Here is a 25,670-nt window from a genome sequence, read left to right on the forward strand (position 1 = left end):
TAAGTCAATCTCTTCTTCCAGACATTTTTTTTACTCAAATACTTCCGGTATACAGGCCAACTAGCAGCGTACCATAATCGGCGATGTAGTAATCACTGCGCACTTTCCCACTTTTTTAAAATGGAATAATACAATTGAATAGTTTTCACACTGGCCAAAAAATATACATACACATTTTCACACCATTTAGCAATTATTTATGGCTTTTATGTTTATAATTTATATCATTGTGAACATTTTATTTCATCCAGCCAAGTGTATGCAAATAGCGGAGTTATGATATCTAATTAGTGAGTAAAGTTGGTGTATCTCTTTTTTGGAAAAATACGGGTGTGAATAAGGAGAAAGGAAGAGAGAAATTAGTTAGAGAGAGAGAGGGAATGGGAGGAAAGATTCATACACAAAAAGATAGATAGAGATAGCGAGAAAGAGAAAGTGTGTTAGAGAGAGAAAGGGAAACCAAAAGAAAGAAAATAAGACTGAAAAGGAGGGAACGAGAGGAAAATCACAAAGATAGAAAGAAAGATAGAGCGAGAACGGTGAGGGAAAGAACAGACAGACATCGGAGAGCGAAGAAAAAATATATAAAAAGACATGGAAGAAGAAAGGGGAATGTCAGTGAGAAAAAGAAAGAGGGAAAAGATAAAATGAGTAGGGAGTTAGATTGAAAGGGTGTAAAAGAAAGGAACAGTGAAAGTTATGCGAGAGAGAATGAATAAAATGAACGATTTGTTAATCACGCAAGATTTGTGTGTGTGTGTGTTTGTGTTTGTGTGTGTGTGTGTGGGTGTGTGTGTGTGTGTGTGTGTGTGTGTGTGTGTGTGTGTGTGTGTGGGCGTGCGTGCGTGCGAGAGAGAGTGTGAGAGAGAGATTGTATGGTGATTACTTTTTGTTAGNAGAGAGAGAGAGAGAGAGAGAGAGAGAGAGAGAGAGAGAGAGAGAGAGAGAGAGAGAGAGAGACAGAGAGACAGAGAGAGAGCGAGTGAAAAAGAAATATAGATAAAGAGATAGAATAGTGAAGGAAAAATACATCGATAGCCTGCGGAATAGAGACGAAGAGAGTGTGAATAAGTCGATGCTGTCTCTAATTTTCTTCTGTAGAAATCATTTCAAATGAATGAGTACTTGTTTGTGTAATATTTTATCACGAGGACGTTTTGTCACCGGTGGCTTTCACAGACTATGAACAACCTATATCATTTTGGAAAAAAATCACATACTCCAGAAAGGATCTAGCAGTATTCTTTCTTCACACTCAATATCTTATTGGAATACATGAGGTTTTTAGAAGAAAAGTTAAGGAGAACAAAGCATTGTCACATTTGACAATTCGTTCACTTCAAAATTATATCAAAATAAAACGCCAGGACAGCCTCACACCTTTTGCTAACTCACTGATGTTTATTCTATAATGTTATGATTTTATGGAAGAACGATCGAGTTGAGTAATGTTAAAAGCAAACAATCCTTCATTGATTAAGAAGTACAAACCAACCAAGATATAACAGAACAACATTCGGCGCATATTTTTTTGTTGAGCTAAGCCAAATAATGAGGTAGGAAAAAAGTCGACGACTTTACCTACTTTTTTCTCTATTTTTATTTCGTTACGGAACAATAAATATATAAATATAAACCATACAACAATACCTAGAAAACTAAACAAAAAAAATAAACGAAGTCAAATTATAGAAAATGGGAAGCGTGAGCGACCCAGTTCACCATATTTATTACTCTGAATTAACGCCATTTTTTGTTTTTTCAACGTATTACCTTCACGATTATCATCTAAACTATTAATAATCGTAACTGGTTATTCGGAGATCGTGAGATGCGGTCTGGTGTGACGTAGGTTTTAGAAAAACATTTTCTTTATCGTGCCAACGTTTCGATCTTTATTGAGATCATCTTCAGAGCCTGGGATTTATAAACATTGTTTAAATTTTACAAATACATGTAGGATGTGGTAAAAATGAATTTATACAGTGCTCATTCATTTGAAATGATTTCTACAGGAGCAATTAGTGACAGCATAGAATTATTCACACTCTCTTCGTCTATTCCGCTGGCTATTTTTCACTCACTCTTCTATCTCTTTATCTATATTTCTTTTTCTTTCGCTCTCTCTCTTTCTCCTCCCACTTTCTCAAACACGCACGCGCGCGCGCCCGCCCACACCCACACAAAAAAATCTTGCGTGATTAACAAATCGTTCATTTTATTCATTCTCTCTCGCATAACTTTCACTATTCCTTTCTTTTACACCCTTTCAATCTAACTCCCTACTCATTTTATCTTTTCCCTCTCTTTTTCTCACTGACATTCCCCTTTCTTTTTCCATGCCTTTTTATATATTTTCCTTCGCTCTCCGATGTCTGTTCTTTCCCTTACCGTTCTCGCTTTATCTTTCTATCTTTATGATTTTCATCTCGTTCCCTCCTTTTCAATGTTATTTTCTTTCTTTTTCCCTCTACAACACACTTTCTCTTTCTCGATATCTCTACCTATCTTTTTGTGTATGAATCTTTCCTCCCATTCCCCCTCTCTATAACTAATTTCTTTCTTCCTACATACATGTAGGATGTGGGAAAAATGAATTTATACAGTGCTACATGTATTTGTAAAATTTAAACAATGTTTATAAATCCCTGGCCCTGAAGATGATCTCAATAAAGATCGAAACGTTGGCACGATAAAGAAAATGTTTTTCTAAAGCCTACGTCACACCAGACCGCATCTCACAATCTCCGAATAATCATTGACTAACGTTCACTAACCACCACACAAAATAATCGTAACAATGACTAATAATACTGAACTCTTCAATATTTTTAGGAATGAGGCATTATAGTTTTATTTATGCGCAAATTGCGCAAATGTTATAGATAATTCTTGATGAAGTAAACAAAGAACGATCACCTCTCATTTTTATATCATCAACGAAACTTTAATTCATTCACACAACGACTAACCCCAAAATGTTTTCTACACACGTTACACCTTGCGTATAATCGTACTTGTGTCAGTTCCCACCGCAATAACACAGTAATAGTTATGCAGCTAGACCGAGATTAGCATGCAAGGCCCCTTAATTACATCATGATGAGAAAATTAACTGTAGCGTCTAAGCGCCCTGGTTCAATTTAGCCTCATTGGAGCGATTCGTACACAAAGCGCTTGCTTACGACTCTACGACTTGGTTAATTAAGTTGCCCGCTGGCCTCCGACACAGAGCGACAAGTTAATTGAAGTGCTTCTTTAATAAAGGGGAAATGCCTTTCCGCCATATATGTAAGGCATGGCTTTATCTTTGAATTAAGGTGAGGATGTTGTTAATACAATGCTCCGCATCCGACCCGAGTTTCTCACGTAGCTGGGAGAAAATCCAAAAAGTCCATCCCGCCGTTATTAGCCGGAAAACAGATAACTTCGAAAGCCTCTTTTATTTCCTTATTCTTACTTTTCCCCCTCAAGTAATATAATCGTTAATGATAATAGAATGGAAGTTTGCCGAAGAGCAATATATTTTCAAAGAGCATTAAAACTTTATAGAAGGTATATTGTGCATTCTGTGTTATCTTAAGTCAGTTAACAACAGTTGTTAGTTGTTTTTTTTTTTCATTTTTCAGTACATTACAACCGCCTTCAATTTGGTAACAACTAAGACTAAGAAAGGAAATTTATCTTATTTTTTATAATATTTACTTCTATGCCAGACATACATTATACATATTAAAAATTGTTCTTTATGATTATTTGGAGATCGTGAGATGGGTCTGTTGTGGCGTAGGTTTTAGAAAAACATTTTTCTTATCGTGCCAACGTTTCGATCTTTATTGAGATCAACTTCAGGGCCTGGGATTTATAAACATTATTTAAATTTTACAAATACATGTAGGATGTGAAAAAATTGAATTTATACAAAGCTAAAAATTTCTATCATTGTATAAATTTTATTTTTTCACATCCTACATGTATTTGTAAAGTTTAAACAATATTTATAAATCGCAGGCCCTGAAGATGATCTCAATAAAGATCGAAACGTAGCACGATAAAGAAAATGTATTTTCTAAAATCTACGTCACCCCAGACCGCATCTCACGATCTCCGAATAACCATTGACGATGCTATAAAATCCTGGACACAAAAACAGGACAGATTGGCCCTCAGTTTTTTATCGCTTAAGGGCGAGGAGGTCTCGCGGCCATTGTCGTTCGAGGCGACATAGAGGGTTCTTGGTATTAGAGGTAGTGCTGGAGCAGTTGGGTTAAGATGGGTTAAAAGAATGGATTGAAACTTGACGAAACGTGAACGGACCAAATCTCAAGAGACAATGTTAAGGTCCTGGTGGATAGTTAGAGACATAATCAAGAGTTTGGAGAATCTTTCAGAAAACTTTTGAATGGAATGGTTGGATATTAGATGGTGGTGCCCGACAGCTCCACTCTGTCCAAATAGATCGAAGTAGTGTTTTGTTCGTTAATTTGTTATGTGTTAGTTTGTTCTTTATAGTCCTGTCTGAATTCGGTCGTATTAGTCTTTGTAATTATCCAAATTGTCTATTTATTTCGTGTCGCTTGAGTCTTGAGTGAGGATTCTATTGTCAGACTACTGTGTAATTATGGCACTATGTGTGTACATGCACATCCTTGCTTTTACAACGGCTTCATCAAGGAGTTATAAAGCATACTTTTATTAGCAAGAGGTCAGAGCGTTCATCAAGCACTCGTGAAAGACCCCTGTATTGTTATTGACGTTTTAATTGTGGGTGAGGATTGTCAAATTTTTGATGATGTACACGATACCTTGTCCGTATTTTGGAGGTGGGTATTATTGAAATAATCTTGAGAAGTGATATTTGTACTGAAATTGAAGTTTATGTGGGTGAATTGTTTTGCGTTGAGATTAAGAAACACCAAAAGTTGAGTAGTGTGAGGTAGTTGAAGGCTTCGATTGGAAACTATAAAATCAGAGTTACTTTCGAAGCTGTATCGTCTGCAATGGTCAGGGTGGAGGGTTATGTGTGGAACTGGATGTTAATTGTGTACACCTGGTAAACTTTTGGGGTCAGAATGCTAACCTGAGTATCACCAGCATGGTTCAACTAATATACAGAGAGGATTTCACTTCAAGCGGTGGAGGAATGAGCATGAACAACAAGCACCTGGGATGAACTCTATCAAATATTTGACGTACGTCAAGAAAGGCCTGCCCCAGGCTTAGGGAGGACTTCTTAATGCTAAATGTACCTCATCATCATGTACGTTTATCCGCCATGACGTGGAATACCAAAATGACCCAAATTTATATGATCTCTCATTTCTATACTGCTCTAAATCTTTTCGTTCTGTAAATTCATTTATAATCATAAAATTAGTTAATTAGTTACACTAATTAGTTTTAAAAACGTTTTAATTTAAAAATTATAATTTTTGACTAATATTTTAAATTTAAATTGTATGTTCTAGTATGTATATAGCAAAAAATAGGATTAGCAAAATTGTTTTTGCACACGAAAAAACTACTCTAGAAAGAATCTAAAACAAAATGACTCTCAAAAATTGTATTTTATTTATTTTGTTTTTAAATAGTAAAAACCAATTAGCGTGAATTTTATGATGATAGGGATTATAAATCCGTCCATAGAACGGAATAATTTGGAGTGGTAAAGAAATGAGAGGCAAAATAAATTTGACGATTCCTAACAGACCTCCAGATTGTGGTGCTACTCTAATCCGCAGATGCTTTGGAGTGTATATCCTAAACTTAGAAGAAATACAACTACTAAAATCGGACTTAATAATCAAAATTGTTGATGAATCTGGACTCACCGTTGTGCTATAAGTACAGAACGTGTGATTCCACAGATTTGAAAGGGCACAGTATGCTAAATTCACCCGAATCTACATTAACGCTGTTACTGCTGTACTAAAAATGTTATTGAATATTTAAAAACTATAATTTTTACTGTTAAATAATGCCCTAACTCTATTACGTTTCTTTTTGTTGTTACCAAGTTAATATACTTTTACATACAAGTCCGATAAAAGTCTGTGAAATAATAACACGAAAAATGGTTTATTAGATTATCCAAAGACGAGCCGAGCCTGGGTAAAATTTATTCGTAACACTTACACCGTGGAAGGATAGGCCAGAGCTAATCATGCGTTGGAGCCTAGAGAGTGATGCCGTGTCAGCTTCGGTTACCGTATAACGAGAGAGAAACCAGATAAAAGAAAAGAAAGACATAGTAGGTTGTGTAACTTCTGGGGTTATTTACCAAAGTGGCTTTTTCTTTAATTTTCAAAATAGCCTGCTTATGCGTTTGATCTATTATTTAAATTTTATAAATTTGTTTTAAAAAATAACGCGATAGACAATTTTAAAGCAATTAGCGTAACAAGTTAATAATTATTTCTACTATTTCTATAATCAATAACTTCAAGTGAATTATGCTTTATAAATAAATTCACTAATTTCGTGGTCCGCGTGACCAATTAATAAATAAACATTATTATTATTTCATTTATTAGGTTTCGTGGTCCGCTTGACCAAATAAATTCTTTTCAATTAATTAATCTTTAATTAAGTTTTTGGTTAAGATAAAAATGACAAAAAGGAGGCAAAATTCAAAAGATGTGGTGTCCGAGTGGATCGAAGTCACGAAAGCTCAAGTGGTAGAGCAGCGGCGTATTTGGCCGAAGGTCGAGGGTTCGAATCCCGCGTGGGACACTGACTTTTTTAACTCAACCAAAACCTTAATTAAAAAGTAATTAATGGAAAATTATTATTATTTCTTCCACTCTGTTTCTCCACGGGGTGCGTACACCGCGGCTTAAAGGAACGATTAACATATATTCTATAGGAGGGGATAAATAAATATATAAATAAAATACAACTCGCTCGACTATACGAAAGGTGGACTAAAGCACTGCCTTCTGCACCTGCACGATAAGTCCCTAGCAAGCGCAAGATTTTCGATGTTTCTGGCCAAAGTTTCAAGAATCACACCAAACGTCGAGAGTAATTGGTAAACTTGATCTGTACTGAAAATTCAAATTTCTTTTCTTCTCCATGTATGATGGTGGTGTCGGGCACTACCATATCAGTAATAGGGGCGACACGTGCGTTTTTATCTACCCATACCATGTCGGAGAGGTTGTGTTGAACCGGCCTGTCAGATAATATTGTACTGTCCCAATATAGGACATGGTGACCATTTTCAGGAAACGCAGCCGATGAATATTTGTGATAAGGGTACTTCACCTCGAGCCCGACGCCAGATTATTCCTTCTGGATGATTATTTCTTTCGAATTCACGTTTTGGGAGACCACACAACGGTGATCATATATATCATTTCTGGGAGTCAACCACAAATCCTATGGGAAACATCCTGCACGGTGTGTCACCGACTATGCTCCTAAGGAGTCTTGAACTGTCGGAGTCCTCCGTCCATTAACCAGATCATCGAAATCATAGGTTTGTCTCTCCGTTGGTCTGCAATCCGTCTTGTGGTTTCGTCCTTTTCAGTAAGAGGTGATGCTGGCCAGATCTAGAGGTGTACACCTCTCACCGGCGGCTTTTAATGCTGCTATTAAGGACACACTTATTGCAGAAATACCCTCTTAATCGTGATACCTGTCATTTAACTGTAGGTCTACAACTCCTCGCCCTCCAGTCGAACGGGGAACTGTTACTCGTCGATCGCTGATTGGGATATGATGCTTTGTAAAGGTCGTTAGAGTTATGCGAATCCAACTTGCTTCACCTCAAAATCAGCAGTTGACCACTTAATGACCCCAAAATAATATTATTAGTCATTTGTTGCAGAAACTTGTAAAACCTTGACAAGGTTTTTCTGTTCATCCTACTGCCTGCGTCTGGCTTTAACCTTTGCATGAACTGGTCACGTAAAGTGTCTTTGATTTTGTCTTTGATCCCCTGGCTTGGACTAGCACTGGTATTTGTAGGTGTCTTGTTCAGTAGGGGAGCACCTTGATACTGGTATTGTCCTCTGTTGAGCATTCTGGTTGTTGCATGCTATCTACACTCCTACCTGTGAAGCGTTTATGTTTGCGTTTTATTATTATTATTCTCATTATAAAGTCCAAATCGAGATTGAGTAAATATATTTTAGTTTTTAGTTTATCTTTTTCTGATAAATAAATACCCATTTTTTATTAATAAATGCTATATTATTAGTACGTAATTGTAGAATTGAGAATAAAAATATATTATTGCGTGGTTCAAAATACGCAATATCAGGTAGGCACTGAATATGTTGACACAAAAACCTATCGTTATTAATTTAACCAATTTCATTTTACTACGTGTTATTTTAACGCCAGTGTTTCACTTGTGTTGATAATTTTTTTGTTGGATAAGTAAACACATTGCCTCGTCCGGACTATTGGAAATCCAGCCTAGTGTTTTCAGACAACTTTCCAATTACACGCTCCGCCGGGCTGGCATCGTCTTTTTTATTTACGAACGTCAATATAATTTACATCAGCCCTGCAGAAACAATTAGATTTGGAAGACTTTCCCACCTTTTTTTCACTCCTTTGAACCTTGCCTATGAGGGAAAAGAAATTAAATTCAGAACTTTAACGATTTAGCATATGAACAGATCAGAAATATTTGGCGTTAGAGCGATGAAGTAATTTCTAACTTAAGAATTAAATAAAATGATAATAATTATAGATGTGATTATTTATGTTTTGATGATTTGTTCATTCGTAACGACAATTCTTTTGTTGTACATATGGTCGACATCAAGCCTACACTGAACATCAATTCCTACCCATTTATCAACAAACTAGACAAATATTATTTATGTAAAAAATTAAATATTATCCTGTTAATTTATGTAATTCTCTAATTCATAGTGGTATAACGATGAATTTATTAAAATCAACTAACTTTGTCCTACCTGACAGAAATTGTTCATCCTTGAAACAGCAAGATTAAAAGCCAAGGCGACTGCTTTCTGTTTATGTGTATTGTTCTCCCTCACTTAACCGTTTATAATGGTTACCTTCACTAATTCATTGAAAATGTTTACCGTGGATATATCAGGGTAAAAGTTTAATAATGTTAATGTAATCATGGTATTATGTCCTGTGTATTTTAGCAACTTTATTGTGAAAACTGTACATTTGCGTGGGAGTTGATGAGCTGCTGATCAAATTCAGTGATCCCCTTTCTCTCTCTGTCAGTCTGTCAGTCTCTCTCTCTCACACTCTCACTCTCTACTCTCTCTCTTCTCTCTCTCTTCTCTCTCTCTCTTCTCTCTCTCTCTCTCTATCTCTCTCTATATCTCTACCTATCTCTCTCTCTCACTCTCTCTACCTATCTCTCTCTCTCTCTCTCTCTCTCTCTCTCTCTCTCTCTCGACTTTATCTTTCTATCTATCTACCTATCCCTTACCCTCCCTGAAACTCTCTCACATACTTCACTCCCTTGCCAACTCTCTCTCTCTCTCTCTCTCTCTCTCTCTCTCTCTCTCTTTCTCAAGTAAAAGGAATGGAATAAAAAATTAACAATAAGAAAAAAGGTTGAAAACAATTTTCTCTTTTCTGTTTGTAATGTTTTCAAAGGGCTAAGATAAAGAGCCGTTTCACAAAAGATTAGTGACGCGGATTGAAAAGTGGATTAGGCACAGTTCGACGGTGATCATTGGAATAAGGAGAATTAATCACTTTTTAAAGTGGGAAATCTTCCAAAGGAAATAACGGAAGAATAGCATTCCTTAAATTGGTTTGGGGAGGAATATTTTACCGTTCTTATTCAACCAATTTGAAAAATTGGTAGATAATATCATTTAATCAGAGAGAGAAACTAATTAAACATTGTTGTGCATTTGAATTACGTTTTGTTTAATTTAAAATTGTTCGAATGGAAACTTTCGAACAAGGAAAATCGGATTTGAAGGTATATTTATACCGGGAGCGAAAAAGTTTTGGCTTGGAAATGAGTTATAACAAAATTGGACAGTAATTATTTATTAATAATAATGATAAAAATAAATCCTTCATAAGCCGTATTAGCCTATTATCTTTCAAAGTAAACATTATTCTGTACTTTTGTAGACATACAATCAATACAAAATCTTTGATCAAATTAGATTCATTTTACAACAATAAATACAACATGTTAATAATAGAACACAATTGGTAATTAATATTTTTATGACCATCAAAATTATGCTACTAATATTACTATTTAATTATCTGCTCCTAATTGTAAGAATTATACAGGGTACCTCAGGCTCAAAGCTAAAAATTTGAAACTACACTAAAAAATATTAAACACTTAGTTCTTTTTTTTAAATAGCGTCATTGGCTTAAGAGAAATTCAGGCAGGCCATCTAAAAAGGACCACCCTGTATAGTAATGATAGTTTTGTGCCCCTAACGTTTGTTGAGAATGAATGTATTTATATGCGCGAATGTGTAGTGTAACAGGATCGATGGTGATATTGAGCACCTCAATGAACTAGCTGCTGATAGCACCTGGTGCCGGTCCTCGGTTGGACGGATAAAACCGAGGTCTGGCCGCGGACTGCCAATTCCCGGGGTGGGTGATTCTCGAGGCCTGTCGGTAATTCTTGTTTAAGTACAAAAGTTGGAATTTCAGGTGGACCGCGGGAAGTGATACAGTCAACTCTCAACACGTGTGTACATATATCCAAGCTTGTGCAAATTTGAGCTTCCATAAATCAGCTAATCCTTATTTCCTATCAACTGCCTTCATGCCCATTTCGGTATAACCACGATAAATATCAAACAAAAAGAATTTACATTATACATAGTTAAATTACATTATTAAGTAAATTATTGTTACTATTTATATTTTATACGACTTTTTAAGTTTTGACTCATTTCCCCATTCCCTTTGGATTTTTTTTCTTAATTGGCTGAAAATACATTTTAAAATAGTGTCAACTTCCACTCTTGAATTTATACCGTCTTCAAAAAAATCTAAATTTAGAATATACAATCTTTTCCAATCCTCATATAGGCATTTTTATAAAATTTAATATCCATTTATTTATTAGTTACAAAATGAAACACATAAATAATTTAAATATTCACTGTTTAGAAAGCCAGCTAACATTTGACATCAATAAAAGAATTTTTTTTTCTATAAAAGTCCATAAATGAAAGCAGAGCCAATGATTTTATGGTGATTTTATAAAGCAATCCAGCACAAAACATTTTAGGGTAATCTTAGATAACGTCTGTTTCAAAAGAGAGATCTACAATGGGAGCTATGACACAGATTTTGGCCAAACACAAATTGACTGATGGGAGACCAGAACTAGGTCAATAGTCGCCTTAATACTTCGAAGAACTTAAATGCACCCAAAATAAATATAATAAAATTTTAAGGCTCCTACGTCAAAGTCTTACTGCTTCTGTTAAAATTGAACACTGTGAAGCTCTATACATAATATAAAATAAGTCGTTAATATGCAACCAAAGCAATTGACATGAATTTAATTCAACAGGCTCTTTTACCTACATCAAACCCAATTCTAAATTCAATGAAAGAGAGACACCCTGCGTAAAATTATATCTGTTTTATATACTGGCAGGCAAAAAATTCCACCCAATTGATGTTTTTTTTTTCATTTCATACAAGAAAATTCTGCCCTTAATTTGTTTCGTTATTTTTACCAATAAATCTTAATTTCAATTTTTAAACTTAATAATGCCACTTGGTGCTGAGGGTGTTGCGCGTGGTGTGGCACTCATTTATGATGGACACTCCATCACGTATGCAACTATTGTCATCGGAGTTCTCTACGAAATACGGCGAGACGCCGTTATACGGTTTTAGAGAAACTGAGTCTTACCAGAGAAGGTCCGGTTCTAGAGTCCTCGGGTAACAGAACAACAGGATGACCGTTTTTTGACTTTTGACTTTTGAGAATTTTGCGAAATCGGCACCTTACTAGTGTTGAAATGATTCATCAGCTCCAGGAAGTTCGAGGTGTCCAAATTTTTGAACGCACTACTCGAAAAAGATTAAATCAGTATTGAATGATGGCTTTTCGCTTCGTAACAGGACCAGAATTGCCCAGAACACACAGAGTTGGACGGCTCCCGTTTGCTCTACAACACAGCCATTGGTCTTTGGGCGATTGGTCTGCTGTACTTTTTACAGATGACTGTATATTTGCTCTACGATATCCAGAACGTCGTGAAAGAGTTGCAGAGGTAAGAAGCCTGTAAATTTTCCCAAAGCCAACCTTTCAACGTAGCTCAGTGATGGTGTGGGCGGGAATTTCAATGTACAGTCGCTCAGAGTTGATTGTTGTTCGTTGATGGTCTTTGACGGCCACTCGCTATGTGAATGCAATTTTGGAACATCATGCGTTGCCAATGAAATCAGCGACAATCCTATTCTAATGCACTATAATGTCCGTCCGCATGTCGCTCGCAAGTACAAACGTACCTTCAACAGCATAACACCAGGGCCTGGCCAGCCCGTTCTCCAGACTTGAACCCCATCGAACATCTTTTGAGGTTAACACAACTCAAAAGACGAATAAGAGCACGTCCCCTGATACACTCCACGATCTTGAAAGGACTTTTTATGAAGAATGGGCTTACCTCCAGCAAAGAGACATTTCCAATCTGGTAGAAAGTATGCCGAAGCGTCTTCGAAATGTAATTGAGGCAAGAGGAGGAAATACGCAATATTGAAATGTGAATTAAAATTCTAAAACAAATTTTATCTGTTAGTTGTTGTTTTTTCCATTTTCCTTAGCTATTTTTTACTTTTTTAAACAGAGACGCAATTATTAAACGTTAAAAAACGTGAAACTGTGATCAATATATAAAGATATACACAAATCAAGTTATATTACAAGTGGGTGGAATTTTTTCCTGTCAGTTTACTATCTTGATGCTCACACTTTACCGTAACGTTGCTAGCTAAACATAAAATAAAAAGATAAACTTTAACTTCTCTTTAGCTTAGTGATCAGAAACCGTCACTATAACGGCATATAAAAAGGATAAGGCAAAAGAAAAAGTTATCTTAATGTTGTTTCTTTATAAAATACTAAAATAATTATCATATCGCAAATAAGGCAATTTTATAAGTTGCCCTGTTTATAAAGTCGTTAATAACTTTCTTGAAAATCTAATAAAAACTTATATACAAATATTACGTTTCATATATCCTTGGGTGAAATGCAACTTTAAAAATAACCTTGGTGGTATTGGAAATCGGACCGTAGGGAAAGATTGTCGCAAACTGGTGCAGTTTCCCCGCATCATAGTCGTTGACATAATTCTCCCCCGGCCGTTCTCCGTTAATACTCTAGACCGTGTTATTATTAAACTTAACTAAACTCAAGTATCGGGAAGCGAAGCCGTGCGGACTGCACTTCTCCCGTGCATGTTCGAACCATCGGCGATGAATCCTTAAGCATGAAATACCTGATCAATGTAGATATGCTTTTTGTTTGTTTTACAAGTTTCTCTTTGTAGGGCATTTTCCCTCTTCGCCCATCGAGCCGGGGTTTGCCCGATAAGAGAAACAACATCTTATTTAGGACGGCGAAACCCGAGATAAGGTAAGTGACAAATCCCCAAGCTTTAGGATGGAAATAGGGTTTATGCTAATCCCGCGTGCACGTAACAAGTATTATAATATTCATATATTGAGGTAATATACGGGAAAAATATATGCAACGCTCACCCACCAAAACATTAGGCAGAGACACAATCATATGAAATGTTACGATGATTAATTGGTTAATGTTATACGTCTAAAAAGATATTTTATCTGATTCAGGTGTAAGTTTACCTTAAATCCTTGAAATAAATTTAAAATGTATCCAACGGTTTCTCATTTCTTAAACTAACACTGTTTACTTTAACGATCTGTTTCGATTACCGAGCATTATCATAATATAAACGATTGTGTTAGAGTGGTGAAAATAAAATAACTGTGAGAAAATGTTCTTTGTGACATGTAATAAAAAATATATTAAAAAATACCTGAAGATATTTAAACGAATATCGCAATATGCTTTCATATCAGAACACCGTACATTTATTTTCATCCAGGTAAGGTTGTAAATAATCGATATACGGATACAGTCGCTATATTTTTTCCATAGTCTCACATAATTTACTTTTATTTGAAACCCGCACCAATAAAGGTTGGTGTATTTTAATCAGAAATATTCACACTTCGATCAATTGTGTAAACAAAAGATTTTGCATAATTCATAAAGACCCTTTTTCTAGACTGAAAACTCTGAGATGGGAATTTATTATCCTTTATGAGAAAATAGAAAGGAAAAATCGCCACGGCACATATACAATTTTCCCCAAAAGGGGAGGATACGGACGTTGGATCATTTATCATAATGAAACTTCTTTTGGTAGTACTAACATAAGACGAAAAATACTAGTCAGGGGTCCGAGCTTTCTTGCCACTGGGCCTAAGGTCTAAAATAAAAATTAAGTTATTTAGGTAATTTTTCAAATATTTTTCTGTCTTTGTTATGTATTTATTTCAATTTCAAATAATTCAATATTCAAAATATTCTGAATTCACAAAGCAGTTCATTTGGTTGTTTGTAACCTAAGATGAAAAAAATGTATGCAGGATGGTTTTAATTGAGATAAGATATATGAAAAGTTAACATACAAAATCGTTTTCAGCACTCTTTAACACCTTTAAATACGAAATTTCTCTCGCTGGATTCACTGGGCGGATTATCATATACATAAAAACATCCGGACAAATTTTATTTTATTAAAACCTGCAAAAGGTTTGATTTGTATGTTTATGTATTTATAAATTGAAACGGCTAAAAAAATATTTTTCAAGATACATTTTTGTTTATTAACTCCATAAACGTTAAAGTATTAAACTAACAAGGAGTGGCCATGGACCTGAGATCACTGATTTTAATGAAACTGCTTTGGTGGTATTAGTACTAAAAATATTTTATATAATTGAAATAAGTTTTTTGAAATATGCTTTTTGCCTTTGTTTTTCAAGTATTTCGACGTCATTATAAATCAGTCGATATTTAAGAAAGCATAAGTAAATAATATGTAAGGTTGTATTACATGAGATTAGTTGTATAAAAAGTAAAAACCAAAACCTACTAGAAAAGTCGGGAAAAAAATTTTTGTTCACAAAATAATTCGCATTCGTTTTAAGCATCTTTTAAAGCCCTTAAATAACAATTTTAATCTCAATAAGAAATATACATTTTTGGGCTGGATTTGCTGGCGTCAATTTTTTTTCGGGCCGATGTCCGGTGTTCAAATTTTAAAAAATTGTAAGACCTTTGGATTTTATCCTAAATTCAACGTTCTTATAACCCTTATAAATATTAATTAATTTCGTTCTCTTCTAGTTCTCTTTAGATGAGAAATTAGTTAACAGAAACTTTGGTTTTTAAGTCATTATAAGTTCCGGTTCAGATTTATTTAAAGAGTCCATGTATTTGCCCTTACGTGTAGGTCAGAGGTTCCTAAGCCGAGAAAAATCGAAGGTATTTGGAATGAAAAGTTATTGAGAAACAAATTTTCCCCAAAAATTTCTATTCAAGACTGATTCAACTTCAGCTGTCTATTGAATTTCTTTAAACAAACTTTCAATCTCATGGGTATGCAAAGGGAGTATTTGGAGATCGTGAGATGCCGTCTGGTGTACCTAGATTTTAGAAAAACATGTCTGAAAAAAATGAATATATAACTGAAAGAAGATCTACTGGGCCAAGTCATGACCCGAACTAGCTTGAAGTATTCGATCGCATTAATGCTGTCACAACTGAGGTAAGTAAGTTAAAAAAGATCTTTGGCCTTTGATGACCTAGTAATTTCTACTCGAATAAGTAATGGTTTGTTGCAGGCAAAATTGGACAGTGCTTGGCTTACTCGGTAGCATCTACTTTACAAAGAGTGCTGGAAACAGCAGGATTAATCGAACCATCCAAGTATAGGTGTTTTCTCATTTGAAGAGGACTTTCAAATTGTATACATTATAAAAAAAGACTATATGGAATTTTGAGTCTTGTGTCCACCGACTCCCTCAGTCCTTGACAGGTTCTCCGTCGACCTTCTCGTCTTCTTAGGGAAATACCATGAACTGGAGCGTCTCGGCAAAACAGTGGTTGTTGTCTAGGGACATAGGTCTGGACGCGATTAAAAGAATGTGGCAGTGTTGTGGGCAGGATCGGCAGAGAAGCCCTAAACGTATCACGATGACTTTCGATAGGTCGAAAGATCTGACCCATGGAAGAAAGGTCAACCTCCCCTTATTAAGAATAGGACTCTTACGTTTGGGCCAACGACCGCATATGTGTCCGGCATGTAGAGAAGGGTTGCTCGATATGTCCCACTTAATTAAAAGGTGACATACACTGGCTCCATATAGGAAGTGTAGGAATGCCTCCCTAATGAGAATTGAATGGATCAAGTCCCACATCTGTACCTATCCATCAGATCCTGAACCGCCGAAGCTGCGTAACATGTAGTTTATACACAGGGTGATTCACCAATTGTGTTTTAAAATTCAAGGGGTGTTTCTACATTCGAAATGGAACAAAAAAAACTACTCCTCACATCTGTCGGAATATCAATAATAGGGGTGATATTTTAGATTTTGTGTGTTTTTCCTTTTGAAATTCGATTTTCTCGATAAAAATGAGCACATTTTCGCCTCTAATTAAATTAAGTTTAAGAAAAGATTACGGATCCAAATTTTAAGATTATAAAAAGTAACCTTTGTGAGGGAATTCCAGTATGTTGCATTTGTCCAAACCCTTCGCCCATCTTTCAGCCGATCGCGTTTGATCACATTCTTGCATAATTTTATATCACAATTTACGTCGGAATTGCAAATCAGAGCCATTCGTTAGGAAGCATTCTTAATAGAGAAGCTTTTGGGAAATCTGCACGCGTTTATCTAAACACAAAAACTCGTGCAATGAAACAGTTTTTTCTAAATTTTCACATGTGAAAACAGCTAAATATTTGCACTATTTCTCTTTAAAAAAAATGGAACAAAATCCTAGTGGATTATGCTTTTTTAACGGAAACTGGATGAAGTTTTTAGCGGCGCATTCAAAGTTATTGTAGAAAAAGGGTTCAAAAGATAGGCTCGTTTTTATTGATAAACTCGAGTTTTACCGAAAAAACAAACACCATACCGAAAATTGACAATGAGTCAGGGGGTTAACTAATTTTGTTACTTTTGGGTGTAGAAACATCCACGGAAGTTTGACACTTTATTCATGAATCACCCTGAACATAATAAATGTTTAACAAGCAAATGCTGTAAAATTATAAAAAAGCCTCACAGCAAAAGTATTTATTTATTAACAAACTATTCCTTTTTACTTAATTTTTCTAATTGACAATATGTAAAACCGTAAATTCTTAAGACCTTATTTAAATTTCCACATATCACTGAATTTCAAGAGAAATTGCTTTGTTCAAATCAAGAAAGAGAATCATTGTGACAGAAAAGTTGTATAAAGAAAAGTTGCGATTACACCTCGTGATCCTCCGTCAGCCGTGGCATCTTTTTTGATTAAGAAATAAAAAGAAGCGGAACCGCAGGAATAAAAGCGAAGTAGTTTTGATTTCGCTTTATTGCCGTTTCATAAGAAAGTTCAGCTTCAACAAGGTTCATATTGCTTTTTATATTACGTAGCGCCTTTTTCATTTTTCCTATATAAAAATATTCGGATTTTATTTATATAATATATGATTATTTTTTTATTAATTATCTTTTGGGGTACTTAAGGAGAATAGTTTTGTAAACATTTTCTTATAATCCGTCGTAATGCTAATCTGTGTTATAATTAGGTAAGATAATAAAGAAGATCAAATGAAAATTTGAGTAGTTCTTAAAAAGTAATCAATGAAAAAACAATAAATAACCCAGTTAATAACTAGATTTGTGTGCAATTTCTGATTACCGGTGGAGTTTATTTACTTTATTTATTGATATTTTGTTCAGAAGAAAAAAAAATCACTATTGAGATTGAAAGTGGCTCGATGGTTGTATTATATTTCTAAACAAAAAATCCCTTTATGCTGGGAGTTTTCTGTTCAATATTGACGATTGCCTCAACCCAAATATTTTCCTTGATTTCATTTTCCATGTGGAGGTTTTCAAGCATACTCTCCACATTTCCCTAGCCCTGTCATTTTTCCCACTTCCCCTTATTTATGCGTTTCATCCACTTCTCCTATAATCTACACAGTATGATTTCTATCACCCTAATTTTCTGATGTTTTCATTTCTTATGTTTACCGTGCTCTCTTCGCAATAATCAATTTCTATGGCAACAGCTCCTGGTAGTTTTTATGTTCAACGTCTTTGCACCAATTATGCAGTAGTATATTATTTCATTTGTATTACTTTTAATGTATTTTTTAAAATCGCATTTTTATACGAAAAATCTCTGAATAATTACTTTGGTCAAGAGAATTAAACCGCGTGTCTTGTCATACAACTCTTTGGCATATCTTCACAATGTGGGTGTGCTTCAAGAGAGCATACTAGGCGCACTATTAATTCTGCTCTACGCTAACCCTGCCTTCCTACGACCCACGGCCTATACACTAAGTAAATCGAGGGATCAATGTCAAACTGTCCTACAAAATACAATTGCTGAATGGAAATAGTTAGAATTTAGGATTTAGAAGTTAGGTTCGTCAAAATATGGAAATATAGTGCGGACCTGCGTACTGAAAAATCCTATACGACACAGTTCTCAAACATCATTAAGAAAAGGAGTGGAAGTTTTAACTTTTGCGGATTACGACGGGCATGGAAAAAGAAAAGTGAATATAAGCTGGAACGCTTGGCGATCTTCTACCAAACTGAAGAATGGTCAACTCGAATAATTTAACATACATAACAGAAAAGCCATAAATACTTCACATAGCGTAATAAAATAAACTAAAAGACATTAAAGTGTATTTGCTATCTACACAGGAATAATAAAAACCAATAAACTAGTTGGGTTTGACATTCGATCAAAAAATTGAATAAATACAACGCATCGAACATACGTGTGACAAAGTAGCACAATTAATAAATTTATTAGCAACATCAACCATCTATAAAACAGTAATCACATTCATCTTATCATACGTTGCACCAGCTTGGTACGAGTTATCACAACAAAATTAATCTAAGAAAGCTTCGCAGTACTCAAAGATGGATGTTGTTGAAAATAATCAAACCTGTACCACGATATAGTTTCAAGCCATTTACACAATAGAGGGAGAAGCTCTAATAGATCTGCTCATAAAAGAACTGACCGAGAACCACACAATCGATAAAATAACAAATAACTAGATAAACCACTGCCTCTTTACCTATGGAGTCATCCTGCTCGAATAGCTCACAAAACTGCACAAGGTATCACAGAGGAAATACAGACACACTTCAATATATTTACAGATGGCAGTAAACTTGAAAACAAGATGTTGGTATTCACACCGTATGTCGAAGAGCCAACTTATGCCAAGAAATAGGCTTGCAAACCGGTATTCTAACCAAACAGAGGTAGTCTTTAACCTGTGGATTGGCTGCCCAAACAACACAGAAGAAAAATAAAACCGCCAAACCTTTGACCGACAACTAGGTGGCCATCTCCAAAATCGCAAACCAAAGCAACCATCTCCATGTGACAGCATCCAGAATAAATTGCATTAATTTTGGATAAACAAAGGGTGTTAATAACTATAACTGCGGGAATAGCTGGTAATGAAACCGCAGAACAATACCCAAAGTTGGAGCGGAAAATAATTTGTCGCCAATCTCATTTCAAAAGAAGTCCACCACTGCCGTCAAGGAGGAAGCAAGAAAAAAAACTCATTCGAGAATGGGAGGTTATCTGGCGAGACTGTAAATATAGGACAATGGACAAAATAATTTTTCATCCAATCAAACGAAGATTAGCATTCAATGTACCTAACAACTATAAAAACACCCGAGTCTTAAATAATCATGGCAAACAAAAATCTTCACCGGTTACGTCTGCGGGAGGTCGATAATTGTGACTGACCAGAAAGAGAACTACAAACATGGGAACATATCATGTTTTATCGTTGAAATCGTAATCAATATCGGAACTGAAGGGCAGCGTAAGGCTACAAGGAGAAAAGTGGCCGCTCTCATATCAAAAATTAGAGACCATTTATCAGACTTTATTCCAATTTACAAACTCCATTAATTTTAGACTAAAAAATAATTGTACGTTTTAAAAACTTACTAAAAAGTTGTAACTAAAAATAAAAAATGTAATCAAATCGCATGTAATCAGAGGGCACATTGAAAAATGAAAGCACTCCTGCCAGAGTGTAATTTTGTCTGTACATCTATCTACCACTCATCTCATTCACTCTTTCTCTTTCTCCATCTATCTATCTCCCTATATATATATATAATATGTATATGTACATATATACATATTAATTGTATGTGTNTCTCTCTCTCTCTCTCTCTCTCTCTCTCTCTCTCTCTCCCTCAAAAAAAAAAAGTATAAAATCGTTCATAGTAAAACTTAAAGAATACTTATTAAGTAAATAAGTTGAATATAATAGTACAAAATAACATTTACCTTATTTAATATGTACGTAGTTAACATAACATCATATGCTTTTATCATTTTATTTATTACTTTTATTATTCTCTTTTTATTATATAATTTTACATTAACTACTCCTCTCACTCTCTATCCCTCACCCTACCTGAAACTCTCTCGCTCTCTCTCTCTCTCTCTCTCTCTCTCTCTCTCTCTCTCTCTCTCCCTATATATATATATATATATATTCAATTTGTCAAATTATGTCGATATATATATCTTGACATAATTTGACAAATACACTGGAACTTTTTAAATCTTTACACAGCTAGGCCCGTCTGTTTTAGTATTCTTGTTAATGTTCTTTCTTCCAGTATATAATTCTAATGTCTTATTTTGGGAGTTATATTCATTGTGAGACATGGGATTTCTTGTAGTGTTGTAAGCATATCATGATGATATAAATGTAAAAATGTTATTCATTGAATTAAGGAATTAATAATACAAATTTTTTGTATTATATGAATCGATGTATTATTGTTATGTAGCAATCTCTAACGCGAGGCGGTGCCAGATGTTTACCTCGAAGGTTTTCGGATAAAATATCCACAGAGATCACAAAAGCACAAATTAATAAATACATCATAGGGATGGCCGACTTTCGGTAATATCGGTGATTTACGGCCCCTACCGGCCTGTTATTAATGACTATCATTTTCATGGCTCCCTTAGCCGTGGTAAAATGTGGACTATTGTTCCAAGCTGGAAACGGTGCCGCCTAATATTTGACGAGTTAAGACCTTTGGCGCAATACCAAAACTAGTCTCTCTTCTCATTCTCTCTCTCTCCCTGTTTTGGTGATTATAATTGTGTAACTAATTTAGCATAGAAACGTGGATTGTCCTTTTGGAAATATTTTAAACACGAATTACCAGGGTTCGAATTTTCTCTGTAAATGATCAGATAATGGGGGAAGGAATTTTTGTAAACAGTTATTCGAGAATGCAAGGCAGAAGCCGACAAATGTTTTCTTGGGTCTGAAAGCCTGGGGAATTCGACTGGCATGAGTCGTGCGTGCCGAAGATTCTGGGGATTTTTTAACCCCCTTCATATTCATTTAAGCCTAGGCGGTTCTTCAAGTCCAAGCAAACAAGCGGGAAGGTGAAAAATACAATTAACTTGAAGAGTAAATGTACACTTTTTATCTAAACCTCTCTTGAACATAACAACATTTCTAAACTCCTCTTATTTTTTACTAATTATGCTCAAGCAGTAATTAACAAGGGGGAAATACCTTAAGGCTTATTTCCTTGAGATTCATCAACAAGAAGTAATTTTAGCACTTCAGTTATGAACAACATCCTCTTTCCTACCTATGTATGATCACATTTAGTGATCATCGACCCTGATCACCATTGAATTTCTCACTGATAATGATGTGAAACTGAAACGCCTATATGTGAAAACGTAAACTTGTAAAGTTATCATCCAAACAAACATGTGTTGGTCCACTAGCTGAGCAACAAACCCCATAAAGCTATGATCAGGTTCTTTCTTCAACAAAAAAAAATATTATAACACAACTTAACAATCCGGGTTACATACACATCTACGTGTAAGTAAAGGTAGAAAGGTAGTTTAATTAATTTTTATTGTTGGACCTGCTTTATATCCCTTCGTTTAGATTAATTAAAAATTATTTTATGCATCTATTTTATTAATTTTATTATAGAGGGTAAAAAGGAAAGAATATTTTTTATGCCTTGATGTTATGATGACGATGCCATGTGAAATGGTGTACCCTAAGTGTACTTTGAGCAATGAAACTTTGGTATAACTCGTTTAACGAGGGAAATTTTAAGAGGCCGCATTTCTTTTACCGGCCGATTTAAAAGGGACGAGATAACGATCCATTCCTTACAAGATTATCTCATTAATCGTGTAAACATTGTGAGTGGCGTAAGGTGGTTAACTAATGGAGTCGATTTTTGTCCGAGAGGACCATACATACCAGCGACGACTAATTTAAAGTTTTAATCGAAAATTATCTAGGCCGTTTCACTCTTGTAATAGCAAGGTAAAGTGTTGTTTTCCATTTATCGATATTTTCGCACACTCGTTGTCCGACAGAGATGACCCAATTTCCGCTTGTTGTCAGGTCAAAATAAGAAACAAGGGATCATAAGTTTTGTTTGATGGAAGAGATTGACTATGAATTACGATTGGCACCAATAAAACCAAATTAACAACCATTTTAAAATATGTAGAGAGAGGCTTTAACCATGAACTATCAAATTCCCAACTTTTCCTAAGCTGGAGTAAGCCCAAAATGTAGAATATTTCCAACCAAATTTTAGAAAACCCGCGGACAAACCAAGTCGATGTTGATATCATCGAAAATATCGTATCTCATTCCATTCACTTTAATTTTATTTAACTGTTAATTTACTTTTTACTAAGAATATATAGACATAGAAATATTGCCAATGTAAAGGACTTGAATTTTGAAAAATATTCTCAAAACCTGAGAAACCAAAGAACGGAAGTACACAGCTGAGTCTTGCACGCTGATATATGCTATCAATACTTGTGCCGTACAAAATTTTCACAAAGGTTGCACTGACAAAAAAATCCTTGTAAGGTTTGGCAGCCTAATGGCATTAGCATATATAAAGGTCACATCCTAAAGTGTCAGTGAATGCATCCAAACTTTCCAAAACCAGAGAAAACACCCATTACTACCAAAATTTAGAAAACCCGCGGACAAACAAAGATGTAAAGATTTATTTGAAAAGATTAACCTCACACAATTCTCTCTCTCACTCACTCTCTCTCTCTCTCTCTCTCTCTCTCTCTCTCTCCCTCCCTTTCTCTTTCTCTCCTTTCTTTATCACTCTCCCTCCCTCTCTCTCTCGCCCCTTTCACTCTCTCTCTCTGATTCATGATAGAGATACTAGGTTTGCAAACGGTCTTGCGAGTCGTTAAGCACAAAACCAAAATTTTTAATAGGCCATTCTCATTACAAGGTGCAGTAACTTTTTCCCTATTCACATAAAACAGTGTAAAAATATCACAGATTTCCAGAATAGTCTTAAAAATTGCATCAACTTACGATTGATGCAAAAAATTCGCTGTCTTAAATGAAACTTCTTTTGTTGTTTTAGTTTTGTTTTTATTTTTTATATTATTATTTAGTGATTAGAAGTTTTATTTCTAGATTTATATTGACAATTTATAATTCATGGCTTGCACTGAATTGTATCGAAAAATTATTTTTGTACACTTACTATAATAGTAATTTAATTTTTAAATACTCAATTATTCTGTAAACTAGAATATTTATTTCAATAGGCAATTTGAACTAAATACATATGTTGTTCAATGTAAAACGAATAGATGTAACATACTGACCACAAAAAATCAGGTTACTCCAAGAAATTAATGTTTAATAAATTAGAAGTAGAGTAAACTTAGTAACCGTTGTATTTCACATTAGATGTAAGAATGGTCCTTGAGACCAAATCTTGAGCGACAGATAAATAAAGCGCTCATTATCATCATCATAATCCCTCCCTCTCCTTCTCACTCTCTCTCACTCTCTCTCTCTCTCATTCTCTCTCTTACTCTCTCTCTTACTCTCTCTCTCTTTCTCTCTCTCTCTTTCTCTTTCTCTGCGTGTGTATGGGTGGCATCTATTCAATTCAGTAAGCTTAAATGTGAGAAGGGGCGTGTGTAAGCATAAAGCAATGCCATGGTTTGTAATTAACAAAGTAATTACCTCTATCCTACTGGGTTACGCGAAAATTTTTAACTTAACCTTTACTGCAAATATAATCTTTTTTATAAGCCTACAATTTTTCATATATAACTAATGCGTAAAACATAATAAAAAAAAATATTGTTAAAAGTTTGGATCGCCTCGTGAAATCTTAAACTAAAGAGTTTTACATATTTCCTTTTTAATAAAAATTTTTTCCTATTTATCTGACGCTTTCAAAGGCTCTTTAATCACACAAATTTGTCAATTTTTCCTTTTGAGATTTTATATAAGCGCTACGACGTCGGAATTGTGGCATGGTGGATATACTAAATATAAACGGAAAGATGAAGTCGCAACAAACAAACAAAATTGACCTCTTTCCCCCTTCCATTTTTTTGTCTACCTCTAAATATAAAATAAAGTTGGCCGATTTTTCCGAATCGGCAAAGGAATCTTGAGAATGAAAGTTTTCATTATTAAATTCTCCCGTACGAGACGTCCCAGTCCAATCTATTCCTTTGCGATTGACTAAACACTTTTTTTTTACTAGCTATTATTGGTTTAGGACAAATCATATTGAGTACATTTATTATCATAGTAATCAAATATATTTATGAATAAAAGAATCAACAGGATTATTACTGATCTCGTATATTTTTGTTTTAATTGGATGATGAAACGCAGGGCAATACACGTAATTCCTATTTGTTTTGCTCGTTTCAACTGACTTTCCTGTCTGGGTTCACAAGAATTAACTCTGAATGTTTAAACCAAATTCACGTTGGCTGTTTCTAATTAGGCCATATTTAAAAACTGACATAAGGCACAAGTACAACAACAACAAAAATAAAAATAAACGGTTTTTGTGTATTTACCATGGTGTATGAAACAGGAAATCTTTCTAGTGTAAAACTCGCTTCACAACCCAGAATTAATGATACGATCTGAAACAGAACAAAGATATTACAATTTTATATAATCCTTGGCGTTTTATTGATTATTTGAATTATGGACAATCTAATTGTACATATTCATACATTATGGGTGTTGTGTGGGTTTTTTATTGTGGAAAATGTTTGATTAACAGTACATCAATAAAATAGAAAACATTTACGTACGTTTACAATTCATATGAAAAATAAAATACATATTCCAGTATACGGCATGGTAATAAACCGTCTGCCGGTGGTTTGTTGGTATTTAATTACCGCATTATAGTAGCCTTGTAATGAGATCGTTCATACGTCCCGTTTTCATTTCTGATTAAAGGTTAATGTCACAGAACTATTTGTAATACTTTAACATAAGTGGCATACATAC

At 34.7% G+C, this 25,670-nt stretch overlaps 1 protein-coding gene across 1 annotated transcript in view; it reads right to left on the reverse strand.

Annotated features, from left to right (window-relative positions):
• LOC106667985 overlaps positions 1-25,670 on the reverse strand; it is a 132,190-nt gene that overhangs the window by 98,023 nt on the left and 8,497 nt on the right. The window contains exon 2 of the mRNA XM_024229434.1: positions 25,226-25,294. Coding sequence (XP_024085202.1) covers positions 25,226-25,228 — 3 coding nt within the window. The 5' untranslated portion in view covers positions 25,229-25,294. The remainder of the gene's footprint in view (positions 1-25,225; positions 25,295-25,670) is intronic.

The sequence above is a fragment of the Cimex lectularius genome, unplaced genomic scaffold (genome assembly GCF_000648675.2).
Source record: "Cimex lectularius strain Harlan isolate CLEC.00 unplaced genomic scaffold, Clec_2.1 scaffold232, whole genome shotgun sequence".
Lineage (NCBI taxonomy): Eukaryota > Metazoa > Arthropoda > Insecta > Hemiptera > Cimicidae > Cimex > Cimex lectularius.